This window comes from Heloderma suspectum, chromosome 17 (assembly GCF_057233095.1).
Source record: "Heloderma suspectum isolate Gila_16-S chromosome 17, 16-S_ref, whole genome shotgun sequence".
Lineage (NCBI taxonomy): Eukaryota > Metazoa > Chordata > Lepidosauria > Squamata > Helodermatidae > Heloderma > Heloderma suspectum.
In genome coordinates, this window is record NC_139474.1 from 17,878,991 (window position 1) to 17,902,458 (window position 23,468).

Consider the following 23,468-nt stretch of genomic DNA (forward strand, 5'->3'; position numbering starts at 1 on the left):
AAGAGCAAAGCTATGCCCCCATTGAAACAGGATCGCTTGTTAACCCTCACCACATTATCAGAGATAGCCAACCTTTTAAACTGGGGCTGGGAATTAGCTATCTGGTCATGTATATAATTTTAGTTTGTTTGGTTTTTAAAAGAAATATGTATACTGTGTTCAAATTTCACAGCAGCGCACAAAAAAGTTGAAAAGAACAAGTATTAAACAACATTAAAACAAAATAAAAGCATTGCACCAAGCATTAAGGCTGATTAAAGAAATGCAAGTCGATTAATCAAAATTAGTTTTGAATGGATTAACTAACTGAATAAGGGTCAAACGATTAAGCTCATCTTCGCTTTAACTTGGAAAGTCCTTTCTTGCGCTCTGCCTCTCCTGCTTACAAAACCATCCTGCAAGGTAGCTCTCCGTTACAATTTCTAGTCGGGAGGACTGAGGCCAAGAGAGGAAGCGGCGTGGACAAGGCTGTACCACGAGTCTGTGGCAGAGCTCCAATTTGACTGCAAGCGCCCCGGATTCAAATCCAGCTCTGTAGCATGGAACAAGGCAGCTGAGACTTAATCACATGTTTATTTGGGCCCATATCCAGTAGCTATGCATTACTTCAGGACAGTTTTCGAGGCAAGTATGAGGTTGCTGTTACCTTGTTTGCCTCAACCCACCCCCAAATGGATTTACACTTACTCTTGTAAACTGCTCTGGAGCTCCTGGCTCTTCTTCTCAAAGGCGTCCCGGAGCCGGCGACACTCCTCTTCGGACTCTTCCAGACGGATATCCAAGTTGTGAGGAGTGCCATTTCTGCGGCTGTCCTGTGATAATTCCAACCTCCGGCAGAGCTGTTTTATTTTGGAGTTTTGTTTTTGAAAGGGGAAAAAGGAGACAGAAAAGCAGAGAAATAAAAATTATCTGCATACAAAGTGCCATAAAACGACTATCTGCAAGCTTTACAGACGTTCTGGGATTACCCAGAAGTCTCTGCTTCCACAGCATGATAGGGAAGGTAGCATGAGACAGGAGCACGGTGGAGGGAACTCAACACACACATACACAGATTGAGGGAAGACCAGAGACCCGAGCTCCCGGTAGTTTTATTGCTAATCATTTTCAACTTATTTTTAAACTGTTTTAAATTCTTGAATGTTCAAGGTTTTCCATAATATCATGCTGTGAACTGCCCAGAGAGCTTTGGCTATGGGGTGGTATAGAAATGTCATCAACGAATGAATGAAGGCAGTGTGGAGGGTTCTGAGTAGGTATTCCAATCACCGTCCTTTCTAAATACCGAACTTGGGTGCCTATCAACTGGGCCACCCAAAGACAAGGCAAGGGATTCTCGCAAACTCAGGGGACCTCCCAAGCATGAAGAAATCTATTGGTTTGTGAACTGAATGGGGAGAAAGGGGGCGGGGGAAGGGAGTGGCCTGCTTGAGCCCCTAATCGCATTGAAGGGAGGGAGCTCATGCAGATCAACCAGAGCTCTACCAGGGGATCCTGATCTAACTTCTGCCCACCCCTGCCTGAGAGAAAGAGGTTCTAATGCCACCTTGGTCTTCTCGTCCAGTTTCTGCTGCAGCTCGGCGACCTTCGGTTGCAGCTCGTTCGCCTGGGGGAGAGACGCTCTCGATGCCACTGAAGGGGCAGCCTTCACCCCACCAAGAAAAAAGCACACACAAATTGGAAACGTTGTCAGATGGATAAACACTGGACAAACAACATATGGTCACAGACCTGCTGTTTGGAAAGGCTTGACACAGATGTGAATCCCACATACTGGGGACATACAGAGGAAGGGAGCTGTTGCCTTCTTGTCTTATTTGTGGGCTTCATGGGGGTATCAGGCTGGCCATTATGGGATAACAGGCTAGAGAGAGCCAGCTTGGACCATACAGCAAGGTTCTTCTTCTTCTTAAGGGAAGGATCAGGATTGGAAGCAAGCTATAATCCAGAAGCGCAGAAGTGGAAAGCAGGGCGGAAGAGGGCTGGATAGTGGGGAGGATGCAGCTACAAGCTAAGGGGCTAAGGACAAATCCCGTCTCTTTTTCAACCTTGCTCTCTTTCTCAGCTCTGCCTCGCACACTCCTTGAGGCCTCCACGCTGCCGCTGCTCCTCACATGCCCAGGTTTTAGCTCCACTTGCATAATGTGCATGCGTGTGTAAGCATGACCCTCTCTGTCTCTCTGCTTGAAATGTAAGCTCAGATATGCAGCCCTCTCACACCAGAGGCCAATAACGTCCCTCCGTCTGGCGGTTCTCTTTGGCCGCTGAGCAGCCGGCCTCCGTGATGTGCCAGTTTCGATAGACGGAGGGAGAGAAATTGCTGTCATCTCCGTCTAGAAATTGGGATGGGGGGGAGAAGACAAGGGCTGCATGAAAACTAGTGGGGAAAGCTCTTTTTAAGAATGGCTGGAGTTGGCAAAGAAAGAGAGACAGAGACAGAGAAATAGTAGAGGAAAGAGTTTGGATATCTGTTGAAAAAGTGCCAATAGGGCTCTCAGAGTCACAGTGCGGGAAACATATCAGACGGACGGGTGGGCTGGTTTCATGCAGTGACAGGGCTGGCGCTGCCATGAGGCAAAGCAAGACAGCTGCCTCAGGCGGCAGATGCTAGGGGACGGGGAGCAATGGGGAGCTGCTGGAGGACAGAGCCATGCAGGCCATGCAGCCTACTTTGCGGCACCGAAGAAAAAGCCTCCTGCCCTCAGGACGACACCGTCCCCAGCGCTCCTGTCGAAATAAGAGCCAACTGCCAGTCCGATCAGTTTTGCTTTGTAAAATGGGGAGGCGCCATCTTTACCTTTGCCTCAGGCGGCAAAACATCTTGGGGCCGGCCCTGTCAAATCTTCTGGGCTTCAAAACGGTTCTCTCCCAAGTCATTGCTATGGCTGGGTTTTTGTCTACAAGATACTAAACCGCAACAGTTTTTAAGGAGGAGAGGACACGCACGTGGATTGTGCCACCTCTTTTACACACTTCAGGGTCCCACGGGAGGAAATAGATTGGAGCAGGGCAGACAAGCTGTACCCAGAATGGGAGCACAATCCGCATTATGTGACCAGCCACACCTCCGTGGGAGCCATTTTGTGGTGGTGCCCACAGCAGTTTCTCAAATTCCCAAAGGTGCCCATGGGTCCTAAATACCTGGGGACCCCTGGTCTACGCTGACTGGCAGTGGAGTTCCAGGGTTTCAGAGAGGGATTTTTGCCAGCCCTATCTGGAGATGCTGGGGACTGAACCTGAGACCTTCCGTATGCAAAGCAGGGGCTCTGCCACTGAGCTACAACCCTTCCCTCAGTGGTGGAACACCTGCTCTGAAGGCGGAGGGTCCCCAGTTCAACCCAGGTAACAGGTGATGAGAAAGACCCTTCCTCTGCCTGAAACCCTGGAGAGCCATTGCTGCCTGTCAGGGTCAACGATACTGGGCTAGATGGAGCAAGGATCTGACTTGGTACAATGCATCTTCCTACGTTCCTGTTGAAATCAACCCTGTATTCAGAACCATCAGGACTAGAATCTTTATTTTTAGGGAAAAGGCCATTGCTGCCAGTCAGGGTCAACAATATTAGGCTAGATGGACCAAGGGTCTGACATGGCAGAAGGAAGCTTCCCAAAACAAGAACATACACACACAAAAATCCGCAAGAGGGATAGTACTTCTGTACTGTTTGCATGGAGATTAACACGGAGCTGAATTGCTGCCTTTTGACAAGGTAGTATGCCTCACTCCCAGTCCTGGCCTTGTCTCAAGCCTCTTGTGCTCTCCCTTGCATGGCCTCAACGGTGGCAAATAATTCCACAGCCTCCAAAGGAGAAAAAAAAATCACAGACCTTCCAGGCTCAGGAGGAATCCTAGAGCAAGTTCCTAGTCGTCATTGTTCTGAGCTTTGGGATCTAGAGAGAAACTCCAGAACGAGGACAGAAGCAAATCCAACATTCCCCAGAATTGGGAGCGATCGGCCTGAAGCGAGTGCGAGCCTTGCAGAGGCTGCAACCGCTTGCTCTCATGCAGAGCACAACTTGTTGCGGGTCTCGTCACAGGACTTACGGAGAGCGCTTGGATTTTCTCGAAGACGAGGTTGGTTTTCCTCTTCACTGCAGTATCGCTTTCCATGCTTCTGCAAATGACAAAACAGACCGACCGACTCGGCTTAGAATGAATCACCTGGACCACCGTGACCAAAAACAGGTACGTCAGTTCATCCAACATGCTTCAAAGATCTTCGGCTCCTGTGTGGCTTAAAGAAGCGGCTTTCAAATTGGGTTCCAGGGGTCACTGGGCTTTCTTGAGGGAGTTTAATCAAGAGAAGTTCACTAGCGGTGGGGCACCTTATCTGAGAGATGGGTGCCCCCTCCCTGTATTTAATGTTGGGTTATTAGATTAGCTCTGAGGCAGGGGTGCTGAACCTCTTTCAACCCAAGGGCAAAATCCCATTTCGGAGAAGGTCTTGATCCTTGGCATCTCCAGGAGGGCAGGGAAAAAGTCCTGCCTGAAAGCCTGGCGCGCCGCTGCCAGTCGGCGCCCGGCTCACACATAATGGCAGCAAACTGTGGGTTAGCAGACCAGGGTCACGTGCTGCCACCATTCTGAATACGCAACCTCCGATTGGCTGAATCAGCACGAAGCTGGACCCTATGGGTTCGCTGTGGGTTAAACAACCCACAACAGTTAACCTACAACTAACTGTAGGTTAACCGTGGGTTGTTCAAGCAACCTCCAACTGGGCCAATCAGCGCTTTCATATTCAAAACAGAAGCGGCACGCACCATGGCAAACCGCGGCTTCATTCATTAACCCATGATTTGTCGCTGTTACGTACACATGGGGCCAACAATACTGGGCTAGATGGATCAACGGGCTGACCCAGTATAAGGCCATAAAGGTCTTTAAATCAGTTGTTGCGAACTGGCCAGAGAGCTTCAGCTATTGGGTGGTACAGAAATGTTGTATTATTATTTATTATTATTTTATTTATTGCATTTATACCCCGCCTTTTTTCCCTCTTGCAAGGAACCCAAGGCAGCTTACATTGTCCTCCTCCTCTCCATTTTATCCTCACCACAACAACCCTGTGAGGTGGGCTGGGCTGAGCGGCAGTGACTGGCCCAAAGTCACCTGGTGAGCTTCCGTGGCCGACTGGGGACTAGAACCCGGATCTCCCGGCTCCCAGTCCAGCACTCTGGCCACTACCCCACGCTAGCTCTCACATAATAAATCTATTATTTCTTTGTGGCATTTATATACCGCTGTATATAATAAAATTATCTCAGCAGTTCACAATATTAAATACAAGAACATAAGAAGAGCCTATCTGGATCAGACCAAGGGTCCATCCAGGTCCAGCATTCTGTTCACACAGTGGCCAACCAGCTGTCAACGAGGAAGCCACAAGCAGGACACGAGTGCAACAGCACCCTCCCGCCCATGTTCCCCAGCAACTGGTGTACATAGGCTCACTGCCTCTGGTCCTGGAGGAAGCACATAGCCATTAGGACTAGTAGCCATCGATAGCCTTCTCCTCCAGGGATTTGTCTAACCCCCTTTTAAAGCCTTCCAAGTTGGTGACCATCACTACATCCTGTGGAAGCGAGTTCCGTAGTTGTAACTCTGCGCTGCATGAGGACGCCCTTCCTTTTATCTGTCCTGAATCTCCCACCAATCAGCTTCATAGGATGACCCCTTTGGGTTCTAGTATTTTGAGAGAGGGAGAAATATGTCTCCACATTCTCCACACCAGGCATAATTCTGCACACCTCTATCATGTCTCCCCTGACCCTCCTTTTTTCCATGCTAAACAATCCCAGCTGTTGTAAGCTTCTCTCGTAGGGGAGATGCTCCAGCCCCTTGATCATTTTAGCTGCGCCAAATATGCACCAGTTAGACCTGAAAATGGTTTAAAAGAAGTTGTCCAGGCTAAAAGCTGCAGGTGGAGTGCTTGCATCCCACTCTCTCAACACTCACCCATCCTTCAAGATACTGTAGATCATCTCCTTGGTATATTCACTGCTCCCAGGCTGGGACATCTCCTGCTGATCCTTCAGAAGGTCTGGGGTAGACTTCAGCTGAAAGGGACGACCCAAAGGCAAAGCACAGGTGCGGGAGGCCATGTTAGGAATTGCAGGATGAGCAGGGGTGGTGGGGGTAAAACTTACATAGCCAGAGGGGCTACAGCTCCCGTTAGGATCAGGGTGGGAGGCAGTGGAAAGACCAACTCTCTCTGCCTGAGACCCTGGGGAGAAGTTGCCAGTCCAAAAAAAACTTTCTCCAACAACTCACCTTCCAGGCATTGTTGGACTACAACTCCCACCAGCCTGAGCCCAACGGTCACGAGATGAAAGGACTTGTAGTCCAAAGACATCATGCAAGCCTGGAAAGAGAGGCTTCTTCAACAGTTTAGAAGCCTTTTATTTCCTCTGCCAAAGGGGTGGGACGTTGCTTAAGGTGCAAATCGGACCCCCCCCACCCCCCCAGCATCGTACATGTCTTTTGCAGCACCAGGAGAACACTGGGCATCCCGGCACTCTCATTAATTCCATTTGTCTGCGGCTATGTTGTTCTCTTATGGCTCTCGTAAAGCTCATTTTTCTACCATTAATTAATTAATTAATTGAATTTATATCCCGCCTTTTTTCCTCCTTAAGGAACCCAAGGCGGCGTACATCCTCCTCCTCCTCTCCATTTTATCCTCACCACAACAACCCTGTGAGGTAGGTTGGGCTGAGCGGCAGTGACTGGCCCAAAGTCACCCAGTGAGCTTCCGTGGCCAAGCGGGGACTAGAACCCGACTCTCAGTCCAACACTCTCGCCACTACGCCACACTGGCTCTCAAATTATTTGAGACTCGTTCGTGTCTCACAAGAAGGAACATCTGATTCAAGGGGGGAGAAGCTGACAGACAGGGCTTCAAAAGCAAGGGGTGACTGGCTAAGCATCCCCCAATAATTGTCTGCATGTTGTTAATCAAGGCACGGAGTTGGCTGGTAAGTGAATTAAAAAAATCTTAAAACGGCTTACGACTGGAGTTTCAGTTGAGTCATCTAATCGGTCAAAACTTGCATGGGGGTTGGGGGGCAAAAACAAGTATTTCTGAAGCAAGAAGCAGGCTTCTCTTTGTTCTCGGATAATGCACAGACATGGTGCAGAAGGCGCCAACTTAACAGAAGGGCTCCCTCCTGAATGAGGAGTCAATGCAAGGGCGCCTGGCTTCAAGGTAGGCATAGTGGGGCACCTGCCAAGGCCCCCCCCCAAGCAGGGGCCCCTGGCAAGAGCCCCCTGGAGTCGCTCCTCCTCTTCCCCACTGCAAGCTGCTTGTTCCTCTGCCACTCGCTCTGGCCCAGACCACGGTGGGGGTGAGGAGGAGGGGCAGAGACGCCACGGCCTACTTGCCCCCTGGAGCTCTGCCCATCAAGGAAGCAAGTGGGAGACATGAGAGGGAGGGGGAGGAGCAAGAGAGCTGGTGACCATGGCGGTGAGAAGGTGGGCTCCCTGAGGGAGGGGGCCATTGCAGGGGTCTCGCCCAAGGGACCCCGAAACCTGGAGCTAGCACTGCCTATTACGACAGAGCTTGCCACTGGAACTTTTATAAGTCCCTCCAAGTGGCACATTTATAGGCAATTAACGATTTTTGTAAAAATCCTTAATCCAGCTGATTAATACTTGCCGCCCTACCGATGAAATGGTCACCCTTCCAAACTGTTGTCCCCTGGCTGCAAAACTACGGGCCAAGAGGATCGTGGGTTCTAGGCGAGTGGGACTGAGTTGCACAGGTCCACAAAAAAAAACCCTCCAGCAAACGGAGCCCAGCTGAGAAATACCTGCAGCTCCGACTGTACTTTCCTGGACTGTTTCTCGACCACCGGCTCCTCCAAGCTCTTGGTGACCCATTCCCGGGTCAGCTTCGACTTGTCCAGCCCGTTCTCCTTCAGCTGCTGCCTGGAGACTCGGCCGAGGCTGCTGCTTCCCGGGGGGTTGGCCGAGCCGAGCCAGTTCGCCGCCGAGCTCCTCGCCTCTTCCTTGAAGCTCCCTGGATGCTCGTTGACACCCAGCTCCCGGCAGTCGGCCGTGTCGCGGCAAGGCACCCTCCCGTCGAGGCTCTGCGAGCGCGTCCGCTCAGCCGACGAGATCCGGCTTCTCCTGGTGGCTCGGCCCCGCTGCTGGGCCTTCCCGTCGAACTTGCTGATCAGCGAGTCCACCGAAGACAGTGGCTTCGTGTCGATTTCGCCGTCGCCGCCCCCCGGCTGCGCAGGCTCGGGAGAGTCCGTGCCCAGCAGCGGTGGCTTACGGGCAGGCCGCAGGCCAGAGACACTGCTGCCGACGTCCTCTCTCGGGCTGGGCAGTCTGCGGCCGGCAAGCTTCATCGTGCTGGTGCTCCTCGGGGTGGCCCCTACAGGGGTGGACTGGGGGGCATGACTGGGCTGAGTCCTAGGAGGGCTGGATGCTTCAGGCTCGTCCGGCTCGGGACTGAGCAGGGAGCTGTGGGACTGAGTCCGCCGCAGCTGCTCCCCCAAGGCCTTTTTGTGGGGTAGCGTCCTGTAGCCGCCCTGGGGGAGGGAGGGGCCATTGCTGCGTGACAAGCGGACCCCATCCAAGCTGTCCGATTTTGGCACCCGCCTCGGGCCTTGCTCCTCATCCGAGGTGCTGTACTGGGAGCCGTACCGGGGCAGTTTCACCCCGTACGGATTCTCCGGGAGGTCAGAATCCGAGCTGATGGAGCCTGAAGCATCCTTGGATGACGACGCAGCCCCAGGGGAGCCTGGGAAGGCGTCCTCACGCTGCTGGCTCCGGGCCGGTGCCCCGTACTTGCTCTCGCCTTTGATCTGCACTCCAAACGAGTCCCCCCCTTTCTCACCACTATTGAGGACCACAAACGGCTGCCCATCGATGCCCTGGACGCGCACCGCCACCCCATATGAGCCTGGCTTGGAAGCCTTGGGGCGGATCTTTTGGGACTTGCTGGGCTCCTTCAGGTCATTGATGAATCTAATCTGGACCCCATAGTCCATGGGGCTGTGCTTCTCGGCCATGGTGCCATTTACATGGTGGTCCATTCTCCACGGGGCTGAGCTCTTAAAGGATCCTGCAAGGGGGACGAGAGGGGGGAGAAGACACATTTAGGATAAAGCCACTACACTGAGGGGTCTGGGGTGTGCTGGGTGGCTCCCAGCAAAAGGGCCGTCTTGGTGGTGGCTCTCCACTTATGGGGCTCCTTCTCTCTCCCCTCCCCACCTGCTGCAACACAGCACCTTCCCCCAAATTTTCTCCTGCATGGCAATTAAGCTTTCCCCATTGGTTTGGGATTATGTGGTGGCAGGGTGCAAACCGAAATGAAGAATTTAGTTCATTTGAGATTATTTGCATGAGAATTTAGTTGGCAGGCTGTGTCTGCTGTGAAATTTAAATCAATCCTTGTAATTATTTCTAAACATGCATCTATAGATATAAATGAGCATATACGGATTTAGTGCAGATGTGATGCAGAGGTGGGCCCCGAATCTTTCACGTGCCTAGCAACACCCCTGATGCTCACTGCATGGTTTTCATTGACCCCTGTAAACCACCCTGAGAATATTTAGATTGCTGGGCAGGACATACATCCCCTAAATAAGCAAACCGAACTTTGCAACGCGGCAGTCGAGGAGGTGGTGGTGGTGCAAACCACGCGGGGTGGTGGGACCAGGTTTGCAAAATTCCAGATCAAGCCTAGACTTAGGCTATCTGGGCACCACATGGAGAACCTTCAGATCGTGGAGGCAGGGATAGTGATACAGTTCAGTTGGACAGCACAGAAGGGGAAGCAGCCAGAACCCGTGGAGGGGGGGGCACCCCGAATGACACACACCAAGCATGGCCATCTTTGCATCCTGGACGAAAGGGGCCAAGGCTGGACTGAGCGACAGGACAGTGAGGAAACACACTCAATGTTTGGGACTGCTGAAGAGGTAAAGGGTGACAGGTGCGATTAGCCATGGAGTTTAAATGGAGCCTCTGCGGTCAGATGCAGTGTATCTGTGAACCCCAGATACAGGGGACAAAGAAGGACCTGAGCTCCACGGGGAAGGAGCATGTTTTGCCTGCAGAAGGTTTCAGGTTCAATCCTTGCCATCTCCATGTAGGGCTGGAAAAGGCCCCTCTCTGAAACCCTGGAGAGCTGCTGCTGCCAGTCAGTGTCGGCAATACTGGGCTAGATGGACTAAAAGGCTGAACTGGAATAAGTCAGTGTAGAGAATGCACCATCCTCCCCCATCCTGGTGCCCTCCAGATATGTTGGACTACAAGTCCCAGCAACCCATGCTAGCTGGGGGATGCTGGGAGTTGCAGTCCAACACATCTGGAGGGCACCGAGATGGGGAAGCACACAATACACTGTAGACCAGGGGTGCAGACCCTCAGGCTTAGAGGCCAAGCCTGGCCCTCCCCAGAAGGCCCTGCCCCTTTTCTGTGGCCCCGCCCCCTTCCCCCAAGCCCCAATCATTCAGTGGCTGCCCGGCTTTTGTGCAGCTTTATCCCCATCCTGAAAAGTTAAAAGGAGCTTAAGGAGCGCCTCCAGCAACACCAGACAGGCCGCTTAACAAGATCAGCCTCAGATGGCCTTCTGTCTGTCCCATCAGCCAGGACAGCTAGACTGGTGGGGACGAGGGAGAGGGCCTTTTCTGTGGTGGCCCCCACTCTGTGGAACTCCCTCCCTAGGGAACTCCGCCATGCCCCCTCTTTAATGAGCTTCCATCGTGCATTAAAAACGTGGTTGTTCAGGCAGGCATTTGGGGTGGGTTAGGGTATTTTAGAAAACGTTTTTACTGTAGAATTTTATTGTTTTAAACTGTTTTATTGTATGCTGTACATCGCCCAGAGTGGCTGGGTGACCAGCCAGATGGGCGATTAATAAATTTAATAATAAATAATAAAAATAAATAAATAAATAAATAAAATGCTTCTCCTAAAACTGGTACTAACAGCTTTAAGCCAAAATAAGCTGGTATTATTGGCCCCACCCCTTTTGCCTTTGGCCCCGCCCACCACTGGAATGTGGCCCCCGAGAGCTTCTCTGAAATGGAATTTGGACACTGAACTAGGTGGACTCAGGGGTGACTCAGAATGCGTCCCTTATAAGCGATGGCCACCGTCTTCGTGCCCCTTTTCTTGCAGGGGGCACGTGGGGGCTCAGAATACAGCCCTTGAAGTAGAGGGTGCTCACGTGATCCCCACCCCACCCCACCGTTCAAAGCCACATTACAAGTCGGAACAAAACCACAACCGACGGCGGAACCGTGCAAGACAAGTAGAGCCGAAGAACAGTCCACCTCAACTCTGCCTTCTGCTTGAACGCCACCGTCACACACACCGCGCACGCCTGCATGCGTGCGCATGTGCGTACTGTAATTTCTAGAATGCTGCGGTAATTCAGGGCTGATTTCTGCTCTGAGCCAGCCAAAGCAAAGCTGCACTTTAAGCTCCACAACATGCCTGGACGGCAACTCCCTTTTACGACCGGGGGGGGGGGGGGGGATATGCAAACTGCTCTTCTCCAGCCAAAAGGCAAGCACGGGAGGAGCCTGCAAAAGTTTCAACTGGGAACCACCTCCACCACCCCAATTATCAGGAGCCCCCTCCTAGCAAGGACACAAAGAGAACAACATGGACAGGTAACAGCTGTGGGATCCTTTTTACCAAAGAGGCCAGCCAAAGGCCTCCTGGACACCCACAATCGAGGCGGAAGGGCAACAGCCGTTCCCTGGCTGCTGTTTGTGGCAGTGAGTTCCAGAGTTTAACTTTATAGTGTGTAAAGAAGCCCTTCCTTTTGTCTGTCCTGAATCTCCCACCATTCAGCTTCACTGGCTAACCCCACTGGGTTCTTGTGTGATTTGAAAAAAAGTGTGGGGAGCTTCTTTCTATCCATACCGTGCACCATCGTATACACCTCTATCATCCCCCCGCCCTCACGGCTTACTCACCTTTTCCTAAGCTAAACAGCCCCAAACGTTTAGGGTCTCTTTCCTCAAAGAGGAGTTAGTCCAGCCCCTGGATTGTCTGGGTTGCCCTTTTCCACACGTTTCCCAGTTTTACAGGGTCCTTTTGGAGTTGCAGCACTGAGAACTGTACAATGCATTTCAAGCGTGGCTGCACCAGTGTTCTCATCGAAAGGGCAGATTTAACCATGGCCAGCGCTAGGGAAGAGCTTGGACCAGTTAGCCCCAGGTCCTGCATTTCACAGGTCCCGTGTTTAAGGGGCCAAAGTAGAACGCTCCGGTACCACGAAGCCAGAGATTCTGCCTAACAGGGATGAGATAGGCCCGTTTCACAAAGTACAGGCAGTAAACCCAAATCTGTCAGTAGGCGTATGCCAGGAGGGATCCGCACCCAGGCCCGGCAACTCTCCCACTCTATACAAACTTGCAAACAAGAGGAATTTACAGTCACACTTGCATGCAAAGCGTACACGGAGGCGTATGGCGAGGCACGTAACAAACCCAACGAGTGAACGGCCACAGGAATGCTTAACCATGCAGGGCTTGTTTACACAGTGAGGATGTTCAGAGGGTGTCATCCCAAGCTTCTTTTTGGGCAAAACAACCCCCCGCGCTCCACCTCACCGAACGAGTAATTGCAGGGCGTTAGAGGCCGATTCAAATGCGGCACACGGCAAACACGCCTGCCTCGGATGCACCCGCCTCCCTCGGTGAATACCCAAAACCACGCCTCTGAAGCAGCTTAATCATTAAGCCCACAAGGGTGTTTTGGGTGTTTTGCCTGCACATACATAACAACTTAAGTCATTTAGGGCACATCCATTGCCTATAAACACACACACACACACACACACACACAAATAATCGGGGCTATAGTTCAGTGACAGAGCGCACACACAGCATGCAGAAAGTCCCAGGTTCAATTTTTCAGGTGGGGCTAGCAAAAACCCTTGTCTGAAACCCTGGAGAGCAGCTGCTGCCAGTCAGTGTCAACAATACTGGGCTAGATGGACCAAGGGCTTGACTCGGTATAAGGCAGCTTCCTAGGTTCCTACAGCCAATTTTACAAGACATTCCTGCCCTGCTCTCCTGGGGTCAATTTTACACTTGTCCGGGAAGCGGCTGTTTACAAGCCTGCTCTAAAGTCCAGGTACAGAGAGGATGTATGCCGGAGAACCATGGCTGGCTGTGGCTGGCTGTTGCTCACAAAGGGCACGATCCCCTCCCCTCCACACTTTATGGCACTCACCCTGTTTGGAGATGCCGCCGAGGAAGGCTGTGAACCAATCTTCTGTCTGACTACTTTGGGTCAACTTGCAGGTGTCACTGGAACCAAAGAGCCCTGCTGGATGAGAACAAAAGTCCATCGAGTGCAGCTTCCCATTTCCAACCAGAACCAGCTGGATGGCCTCTGGGAAGCCCGGACACGGGACATGAAGGCAACGGCCTTCCTCTGTAGTTGTAGTTGTCTGCAGGCCTTCCAGGCTGCCCCTGGAGCTGAAGGTTCCATTTAGGCACAATTAAGACCAAGAGCCATGGATTGAGACCTTCTCCCCATGGATTCGCCCAATCTCCTTTCAAAGACAGCTAAGCCCGTGGCCCTTTCACCATATCCTGTGGCAGTAAGTTCTGTAAGCCCATCATGCATTGTGTAAAGAAGTACTTTCTTCTACTACACATCCATTCCACTGGGTGATCCTAAGTTCTAGTATTTGGAGAGAAGGACAAAAAACCACCCTACTTTCTGCCCAGTTTCCGCACAACCTGCATAAACGTTGTAAGCCTCTAACACGGGTACAGAACCTCAGGTCCAGGGGCCAAATCCAGCCCACCTGGGTTCCCAGCCCACCTTTCTCCCAACCATCATTTAGTGGTTTCCCAGCTTTCATGCGGATTTTCCCTATTCTAAGAGGTTGGAACGCCTCTCCTAGAGCTTTAGCTGGTATTCTTTACGCCACACATCACTGGAATGCAGCCCCCGAGAGCTTCTTCAAAATGGAATTCAGCCCTTCAGCTGGTTCAACACCCCTGCTCCAACATCCCCCCCTACACACACACACGTTATCATCACTCTCAGTCTACAGAGCTCCACACTCACTTGTCCAGGGAGAAAAACGGGTTTTCAAGGGGTGAATCGGTGGCCCAAGCAACCCCCGGAGTGGTTATTCCAGGATGAAATGAACATCTGGACAAACCTCTCCCTGCCATTTCTCACTGGACTGTTGTCCTTGCAGTGAGGGAGAACGGTTATCAAAGGAACTGTCTGATGCTTGATTTCAGTCACAGGTTACACGTCCTGCCTTGGAGATGTTCGCTCTGACAAAACGTAAGAAAACCCTAAGCACAAAACAGCGGGTATTGTACCACAGCTGGCAGGCTTATACATAAAATCATACTTTGCAATTATATGAATGCTTTGGAACTATCGCAGTGCTTCTCAGTCATCCTTCCAACAGCCCTGTAAGGTAGGGCAGTGGGACCATGATCCCTGCCTTGCGGATGGCGAGTGGAGAGTCACCGGCTCAGCTAAGGCCACGCAGCGAGTCTGTGGCTGAGATGAGAGCGCAATTTGGATCTACAGAAGAGTCCTGCTGAACCAGACCAAGGCCCATCTAGCCCCCCAAATGTTGCTGGACTGCAAGTCCCATCATCCCTCACCAATGGCTCTGCTGGCTGGGGCTGATGGGAGCTGCAGTCCAACAACATCTGGAAGACCACATGTTCCCAACCTCTGATCTACCTGCTCTCAACAGTGGCTGGCCAGACCGCTATGTGACCCTGGACATGAAACTCTGGCAGTGACCCTGGACATGAAACTCCGTTTAGTTCAGAAGACCCATCCCTGCCTCCAAAATACTTTTGTTTAAGCCATCCAAACTAGCGGCTTGCCTTCACCACACCCTTATGACAGCAGATTCCACGAGTTAATTATTTGCTGCACGAAACAGTGCTTCTTTCAGTCGGTTTTGAATCTCCTGCCAACCAGCTTCACAGTGGGAGAAAAAGTGTCGCTATAGACCATATTCATATCCTGATGGATCTCTTTGTATGTTCCCTGTTCTCCCCCATCCCACTGCTTCCTGGGGGAAAACATCCCGGCTCACACTCTTGGCCGCCGCACCGGCTCACCGTCACATTTTCCCTTCTGCTCGGCTATAGGAAGCCCCTATGATTTTTTTAACAAATCCATTCTTTTTAAGGAAGTCTACTGGAGGCACTTCCAGTCTGCAAGTGGGAGAGATTGAGGTCTCTTGGGACCAGGAAAGCAGTGAACGACGAGCGGATTGTTTTCGGAGCAAGAGAGCGAACGTCGGTCCACTCTCAGCATCCCTGTTCAGAAATGGCTCCTTTCACTCCCAGAATTAATTAGCACCATGCAATTGGGGACTGAAAGGAGCAGGAATAATAATAATAGTAACTGTAAATCACGCAGGAAACAGGCGAGACGAACCTTCTAACCAGGAAATTGCGTGGTATGGGGGAAGAGAAGGAGAGGAAGGGGGTGCATTTGCTCGCTGCAGTGCTATCAGCCTGCAGTTTTAAGACAGCTGGGCTACACGAGAGGATGTCAAGAAGTGTCCATGAGCCCCAGAGACGCCAACTCTCAGAAAACTGGCCACCCGGGTCTGCCCCCTTTTCACATCTGCCCGGCTGGCATAATGCTGCATACTCACTGCGACTGCCGGGAGAAACGGTGCAGCGTGGTGGATACATGCAGTCCACAGAAGAAAGGAAACGTGCAGAGAAAACACATCTGGAGGTCGGCGGTGGGCGGGAGGGAGAAGATCAATCAGTAAAACAATTTTGTTTAAAAAGAAGGAGTGAACTAAGCTAGGTGGCTGACAGCATCTGCTGTGGCTGCACAGCACCGTAACTTCACTGTCCCAAAGACTCACTCGTGTCCAAATAGGTAAGAGCTCTGACATTTCGAGCGCAGAGCAATGCGGCCCCAGAGGCTGCACATGGCTGCATCATGGCATCGGTTCCGTGGTGGCGGGGGAGCCAAGAGTCGCTACCGAGGGCGGGAGGCTTCTTTCCCTACTGCAGGCTTTATGGATCGGGCAGGGTTCCCGGAGGTGGGAAACCGGCTGGCGAAGTGGGATGTCCTTGAGTGAGCGGACAGCTGGGGAAGAAAAAAGGCTTATCTGCCTCCTTCCTCCCTTTCTTACCCCCCTCCCCTTCTCAAAGTCACAAAGAGATCTTCTTCTACCTCTGGATCTGCAGACAGAAGTCGTTGGCATCAGAAGGTGCTGGGACAAAAGGAGGAAGATGCTATGAAGTGTGGAGGAGGAGAGAGAAAATGGTACAAGCCCAGTTGCACGGATGCAGAATTCCCATGCTGGCAATCAGCTGGAGTGGGCGCGGCACGGGGGGCGGGGGACAAAGAGAAAGATGTTGAGATCAGGTCTTCTCGGTTTTTATACTGCCCTAGGAGAAAGGTACTATGGCTGTCAGTCATTCAAAGGGACAACTCTTATTTCAACAAAAGAGATACAGTGAAGCCCACAAGCCTTCTCTCCGCTCTTCCACAGAGTGTCCAGAGCTCGAAAAGGTGCAGAAGAGGACAGCCAAATTTTAGGATATGGGGAGGGAGGCACAGCTGAAGCACCTTCTCGAAGAGGAAAAGCTGGGGTGTTTTGGGAGAGTGTTTTACAAAACCATGCTGTGGAGGCAAATGGAGAGAGAGAGAGAGAGAGAGAGAGAGAGAGAGAACTTTTGCAGCCTTCCCAACCTGGTGCCTTCCAGATGCGTTGCACTACAACTCCCATCATCCCCATCCAGCATGGAAACTGGAATCTAGATGTTCCATGCTTAAGCCGACATCAAGACGGCAATGTTACAACTGTAGAGATGGAGAGATCTCCTTCTGTTCTGGAGGCTGAATGAATGCCAATCCCTGTACCCGAAGAAGAGCCTTGTGTAACTTGAAAGCTTACTTCCAATATTTGCGGGGAAAGTTAGAAGCTTCACTCATGCAAACAGTGCTGGCCAAGAAAGTCGATGCAGGATGCAGCGGTGGAGAGGGCACTGCTCAGTAGCAGAGGATACGATGTGCCCATAAAAGGTCCCAGGTTAAATCTGTTAAAAAGTGTCAGGTAGCTGACAAGGTGGACAAATTTTTTGTCCATGGTATAAGGCAGCTTACTACGAGACTGGTCCATTTGAACCAAGACACCCGAGTTCAAATCCCACACTGAGCATCAAAAACAAACTGCGCGTGTTACTCCGTTAAAAAACACACCATCCATTGAGGGGAGCTGAATGGACGAAAATAAATGGCTAGCAAGATTTGAGCCCAAGTTAAGGAAAACCCCTCTGCCCCTCTTCGACTCACACATATCCCCTACAAGATTAGCTTTCCTAAGAAAATTTGAAAAAGGCAACAAAAGCAAGTGGTCCGAAGATCGTAGGGGCGAAAAATTAGATTTATCGAGAAATAGATTGCTTTTCTGGAAACGCCGCTTACGTGGTCATTACATCCTTGTTTCAGAACATGGCAAGAGATCCAAGGAGAAGGCCACGCTCCTGCCGTTTCTGTCCAACAGTGCCTGGGCCAATGCCAGCTCAGAGCTCAGTATCAGCCAGGGAAGGAAGAGGCAAGTCGGATGCCCATCAAGAGGCTGGCATTTTCTCCCTGGGCCCAGCAAACAGAAAGAGGGAGGAAAATGAGCCATTAGACATCCCCCCCACCCCACTACAGTAGCTTTTGGAACAGCTGGAAGAGCAAGACAGAAGAAAGGGGGGGGGAAACCAGCCGCCACCACACGCACCCCAGGAATAAAGGCCTTTGGGGGCCTCACAGACCAGAGAGTAAGTCAGGTGGGATGGCTTATGCTTCCTTGTTTTTAAGGCAGAGCTAATCTGTGCCCAGTGATCCCAAGAATGCAACTTTGTTAAGAGCATAAGCAACGAATCATGGGATCAAGCCAAGACACCCTCCCGCCCCCCGCCGCCCCTAGTCTACCCTTCTTTTTGCTTCCGTGCATTTCCTTTTAAATCAGGGTGCCTTTATACAAAATTAACCACATATTCCACAGCCTATTGTATACTTACAATACAATATTGTATACTTACAATTACAATACATTTCAACGAAATATCTTAGAAGCATTGCCTTTAAACACAGTTCGAGAACTGCAGTTGGTCCAGAAGAGTTTTGTGGGCATTTTGATAATGTTATCCCTGTGTTTTGTCAGTTGCGCTAACGCCCAGTCTGTTTCCAGGCCTTGTTGAAAGTGCTGGTTTTAACCTCTTAAGAGCGCAACCCTATGCATGTTTAGACAGAGAACAGGCCTACAACTCCCAGCATTCCCCAGCCAGGCCTTTTCTCTATCTAAACATGCATAGGATTGCGCCCTAAAGCCCTGAATGGCTTGGGACCAGGTTACCTGAAAGTCTGCCTTCTCCCATACATTCTTAACCCAAACAAGTTTACAAACACTTAACCTTCTCGCTTAACTGAATAATATATGATAGAGTTAATAATGATGAATTACCATTTATTTCCCCACAATTTAGCTGTAGGAATAAAGTGTCTCCACCTTCTTCTATATGAAACCTTGCAGCAATCACCAGATTAAAAATTAATTCAGTTTCTTGCTTAGAACCAACTAAGTTTCTTGCTTAGAACCAACTTAGAACCAACTCATTTTAAGCACCACCCCCCGCCCCCAGATATCTGTAGGAGGTCTAGAGGTACAGCTATGCCTGGTCAGCATGCTGAGAACCTCAGCTTCCACTGAAAAATAAATACGCAGGTGTTGTATCCAAACCTCCTTACAGCCCACGGTATTCCAGTGAGCCCCCCAACCCTCTGGAAAGAGTTTGGGGGGCATGCAGAGGGAGAGATGGGTTGCACAAGCTGCTTTCCACTTGCACAACTACGACCCAAAGTGTCTAGTCCTTATGGAACTAGGCGTATGCTTCATAGTGTGCATGTGCATAGTTTCGGGGGGGAAGCCTAGTAAAAACATCAAAAGAGCCCTGCTGGATCAGACCGAGGGTCCATCTAGTCCAGCATTCTGTTCACACAGGGGCCAACCAGCTGTCAACCAGGAAACCACAAGCAGGGCTCTGAATAATCGCAGAGCAACTGTGTCAGAAATCTCTGGAGGCCAGAGCCTAGGAAACTGGTCCTCTCCTGGGGACACAGAGAGAAGAGAAAAAGAGAAATCCAGGCATCCGACCAAGCCCATAATCCACAGTTTGTTATTTCAATCCTCTCTGGATCATTAGGGCAACAAGATGAACTTACACAAAGGAACACAACCTGTCAGCAGCGTTCACCGTTAAGTGGAATTGCACTATTTTTATTCCAGACTTCTTAACATGATGCTGTGAACTGGTATCTTTCTCCGGTGGGGAGAAAAAGTACCAGGTGCAGGGTTTTCAGCAGAAAAACAGTGGGAAAGGCCCCTCTCTCTCCCCCCACCCCCCACCAGTCTGTATCCTCAATGATTGCATTATATAAGCATTTTTAAATTAGTCAGAACAAGGGTCCAAAACATCCCTCTAGCCCAGAACCCTGTTTGCCAAAGTGGCCAATTAGATGCCTCTGGGAAGCCCACTAGCCACACATCAAGGCAGCTGCCCTCCTCCTCTTCCTCTGACCCCGGTATCCGGTAGTCAGAGGTAGATTGTCTCTGCAAGTGGAGGTTCCTTCCCAGCACGGCTAACAAGAACGTAAGAGCAGCACTGCTGGATCAGACCAAATGGCCAGTGGTGGCCGAAAACAGATGCCTCCGTGAAGTCCACAATAAGGGCATACAGGCAAATCTTAGATTTAAAATCTGTCAGCCAGCCAGATGCTGCAATCAGCAAAGAGATCCTGAACACAGGACATTATCCGTGTCTGAGGCGTGCCTCTTTTAAAAAGTATGAGCGACACCTCTGGAAGGGAACTGACACTGGGGCCACGCCGGGGGGGGGGGTAGCTTTTTGAAACATTAGGGAGGGGGTCGTTTTAAGGTAGGGGGTCGTTTTAAGGTAGCCTAAACGGCAGCTAATGCCGCTGTTTAGAAAAAGAGACTCTGCTAAGCAATTCAACACCATGGAGAAACCTGAAACCGACACACCTGAGCTTACATCATCGATCCAACCCTGCAGGTGCGACAGGCAGAATGGAATTCCGAAAGTAAGAGAGCGACCTTTCATCAGTTGTGCAAGGCCAGGCTGTCCTCCCAGGTAACTAATGATTAAAGCGACAAGCACGTCCTTGCCCACGGGAAGGAGAATGATCTGTGAGCCATCTTTTGCCAGATGAGTAAGATCTCTGCAACACCATCCAAGGCCCAGGTTTGAAGACTCTCACTGCCACCTCCCCACCAAAAAGAAACACACCTCAGAGGAACATATTGAATATTAAGTCTTGGGGGTACAGCCTGCAGCAAGAAATGGACCCTGAGAGGAAGGGTGTGGGAACATTTCCACGCATTCTAGAAACTTGAGATCATTTATTTAATTTAAGACACACACCCAACCACACCATTACAACCTCATAAGCTTAAATCCATGCAACGCGCCAGCCACTCCAGTATCCTACGGGATAATGCATGGCTGTTGGTCAGGAATGCTGGGAGTTGTAATCCAAAAGATCTGGAGGGCACCAAGTTGGGGTGGTCTATGTACTAATAGCCAGCATAACGAGACACCCAAGTTAGCTAGGTAGCCAAAATGGGGCTACTGAGGAACAAGAGGTTAGTAAGAGCAGGCTCAGGGGAGCCTCAAGGTTTGCATAAGTAGAAAAAAAATCTTTAAAAAAGAAAAGAAAAAAAGACAGCGCAGTGAGGACTGTCTGTGCTTTCTGACCACAGAACACGGCCTCTTGGGGGAAAATCATAGAAAGCCATGGACGAAGGGAACGGAATGGAGTGACATGGAAGAGGGCAACAGCTAGCTGGCTGGCACCCTGAATAGAAGCGCTCCATGCTGCAGACCCCACCGGTTCTACCTATCCTGTACTTTTATAGAATGGCATCCCGTAGTCCACCAAGGCATTTCCAGAGGGGGAGCTGGATTAGGCTGTTGCAGCAAAATGGGCAAGTCTTGTGTCATGAGAGCGGCTGACATATTTATTGTGTGGCATGAACTTCTGTGGACTTTGTCCTTCCTCTCTTGTAATTAGACAGAGCCACTGAAGCACAAATCGAAATGTCACTTTACACCTGGAACTGTGTTAGCCCTCCAGCAGCGTGCCTTCAAGAGTGCAGAAGCTCGAAGGGAGGGGCGATTCCTGCACCAGAGAGCAAATCCCAAACTTGCGCAGTAAGTCCAAACAGCCCCGACGGTGTGGAAAGTAGGCCTAAGATGCCTGCTGTGCTCAGCTCTGAAAATTCTTAGGAACTACACATGTTGTGGTTGTTCCTTCATTATACTCCTTGAGGTGGGGAAGAGGAGAATTTAGAACACAGAATAATTATGGTCCTTTGTTGCGGTGCAGAGAAACAATAGCCAGAGATTGGAGGCTTCTTGAAGTTCCAAATGTGCCCACTGACCCAAAAAGGTTGGAGAGCCCTGGTCTACAGAATCTGCTATCTGGTGCAGGAATTATCACCCTGAGCAAACTTCTTCATCATTACCTTTTCTCCCTCTCTCTAAAAGATTCTAGTCCTCATGTAAATGTTCCCTGTGCATCCTCTCTCTCTAGTCACCTCCTTCTTTGCCAAATAAATATATTCTGCATTCTTTCTGCAAAACTGGCACACAGAAACAGGAACAATTATGCCTTGCTAAACAACTGCACGCTCATTGTTAATCGACTGTCATAAATTCTAGTTGCAGAAGATGGCAGGTTCCTGGGTATATACACGCAACCTCACCCCTGAAGCCAGGGCAAGTTCAGAATGGTCCGTTGAGTTTCTGTTGGGAGAAACCATCTTTCTAAAAATCTCAGCTTTAGTGGTTTTAAAAGAGGGAGGCATGTTTCTAGCCCTTAACATGGCAAGGAAATATCTGCTGAAATCTCAGACACCAAAGAGGAGGCAGTAAAAGCTTTCTAGAGGAAAGTGTAGGATTGGCAATATCCTGCTTAACTCCTTGCCACCCTCTTCTCCCCACGACCAGGAAAACGCGAATGACAGAAAACGAGAATGCTGCTTCTAATTCTTCCAAATTTCCATGACTTGGGTTGAAAAATTCTGCATTTCTGGGTGTCCAAATCTGGATTGCCACACATACATTTTTTAGAAACCCCTTTTAGTACATCTACATACACTTTTCCCCAAAGTTCCGGGACACAGCTCAGTATAGCTTCTCTCCCCCAAAAGACCTTGAATACTATCTCAGCGCTCACATCTGAAGACTTCAGTGCCACTCACAAGCTTCCGCTCTTTGTAACAGCAGATCCTGCCCTCAATTGCTCCCTGCAATTTTTATTCGGCAAGTCAAACGCGGCGGTGAACGCTCTGATCTAGTAGTCTCGACATTCTGATAACGCATGTGTATTTCTGCACACTTCTTCCCACCCACCCACCCTTCAAAAAACGCCTGCAGTCATCCTTGGATTGCGGCTCCCCCCTCCCCGAATCCCCCCACCATCCTCAGCTTCAAAAATTCTGACAGTTAAATGTGAGCAGGGAAAAAGGAATTAATATTCCCCCCATCCCCAGCTGTTCTTTAGTTTCAAAATGATTTGGGGTGGAAAATTAAACCATTATTGAAACAGGGTACCTAAGCCCCAAATGGAAGATTTCTGGCCATATCCTCTTTTTCCTACATTTTCTGCAACCCAGTTCAGATATCATGCCAAAGCACGGTTAAGGAACCTTGACTAGGATGTGCCATGACAGCTGAATTGATCAATGGTGATTTTCCATTTAGCAGCAAACCAGTATCATGGTATGTTAATTCAGACATTGCACGGCATCCTAATTCAGTTGCCTTAACCATGGTTTGGAAGCCAGTGCGGTGAAGTTGTTAGAGTGTTGGACTAGGACCTGGATTCAAATCCACACTCACAAATCAAGTTCACTGGGTGACTTTGGGCCAGTCGCTCTCTCTCAATCTAAGTTAACTCACAGGGTTGTTGTGAGGATAAAATAGGGAAGGCACCATATATGCCATGCACATTAAAAAACATCTTTTTTAAAAAATGAAAAGCGATACAGAAATTCTCTGAAATAATAAAGATACCTTGGAGGAAGTGTAGCATAAAAGAAAGAATCAGAAGACAATAGATGCATTCAGACAATCCTCTAAACCGGCCTTCCCCCATCTGCTGTCCTCCAGATATTTTTTACTACAACACCTATCATCCCCATCCAGAGTGGCCAACGATATTCCCATGCTGGCTGAGAATGATGGGGGCTGTAACATCTGGAGGACACCACGTTGGAGAGGGCTGCTCTAAACCAGGGGTGGGCAAAAGATAGATCTCCAGAGCTCTAGAACTTCAAGTCCCAGAAGCCCCTGTCAGCAGGGAGTTGGAAGTCCTAAACATCTAGAGAAACATAACCTTTCTGCCTACCCCTGCAATAAACCATGTTTGGAGGATTGAGAAAAGGCCTTGT

At 50.3% G+C, this 23,468-nt stretch overlaps 1 protein-coding gene across 3 annotated transcripts in view; it reads right to left on the reverse strand.

The window, feature by feature from the left end:
• Positions 1-23,468, reverse strand: part of CGN (cingulin) — a 91,397-nt gene that overhangs the window by 36,585 nt on the left and 31,344 nt on the right. For 2 of the 3 annotated variants that reach the window (XM_084823500.1, XM_084823501.1), the window contains exons 2-6: positions 7,813-9,074; positions 5,960-6,060; positions 4,046-4,115; positions 1,547-1,645; positions 688-839 (exon numbers count right to left, since the gene is read on the reverse strand). In XM_084823500.1, coding sequence (XP_084679626.1) covers positions 688-839; positions 1,547-1,645; positions 4,046-4,115; positions 5,960-6,060; positions 7,813-9,074 — 1,684 coding nt within the window. Of the gene's footprint in view, positions 1-687; positions 840-1,546; positions 1,646-4,045; positions 4,116-5,959; positions 6,061-7,812; positions 9,075-13,210; positions 13,304-23,468 lie in introns of all 3 variants that reach the window. The other variant, XM_084823499.1, reaches the window with a different exon arrangement.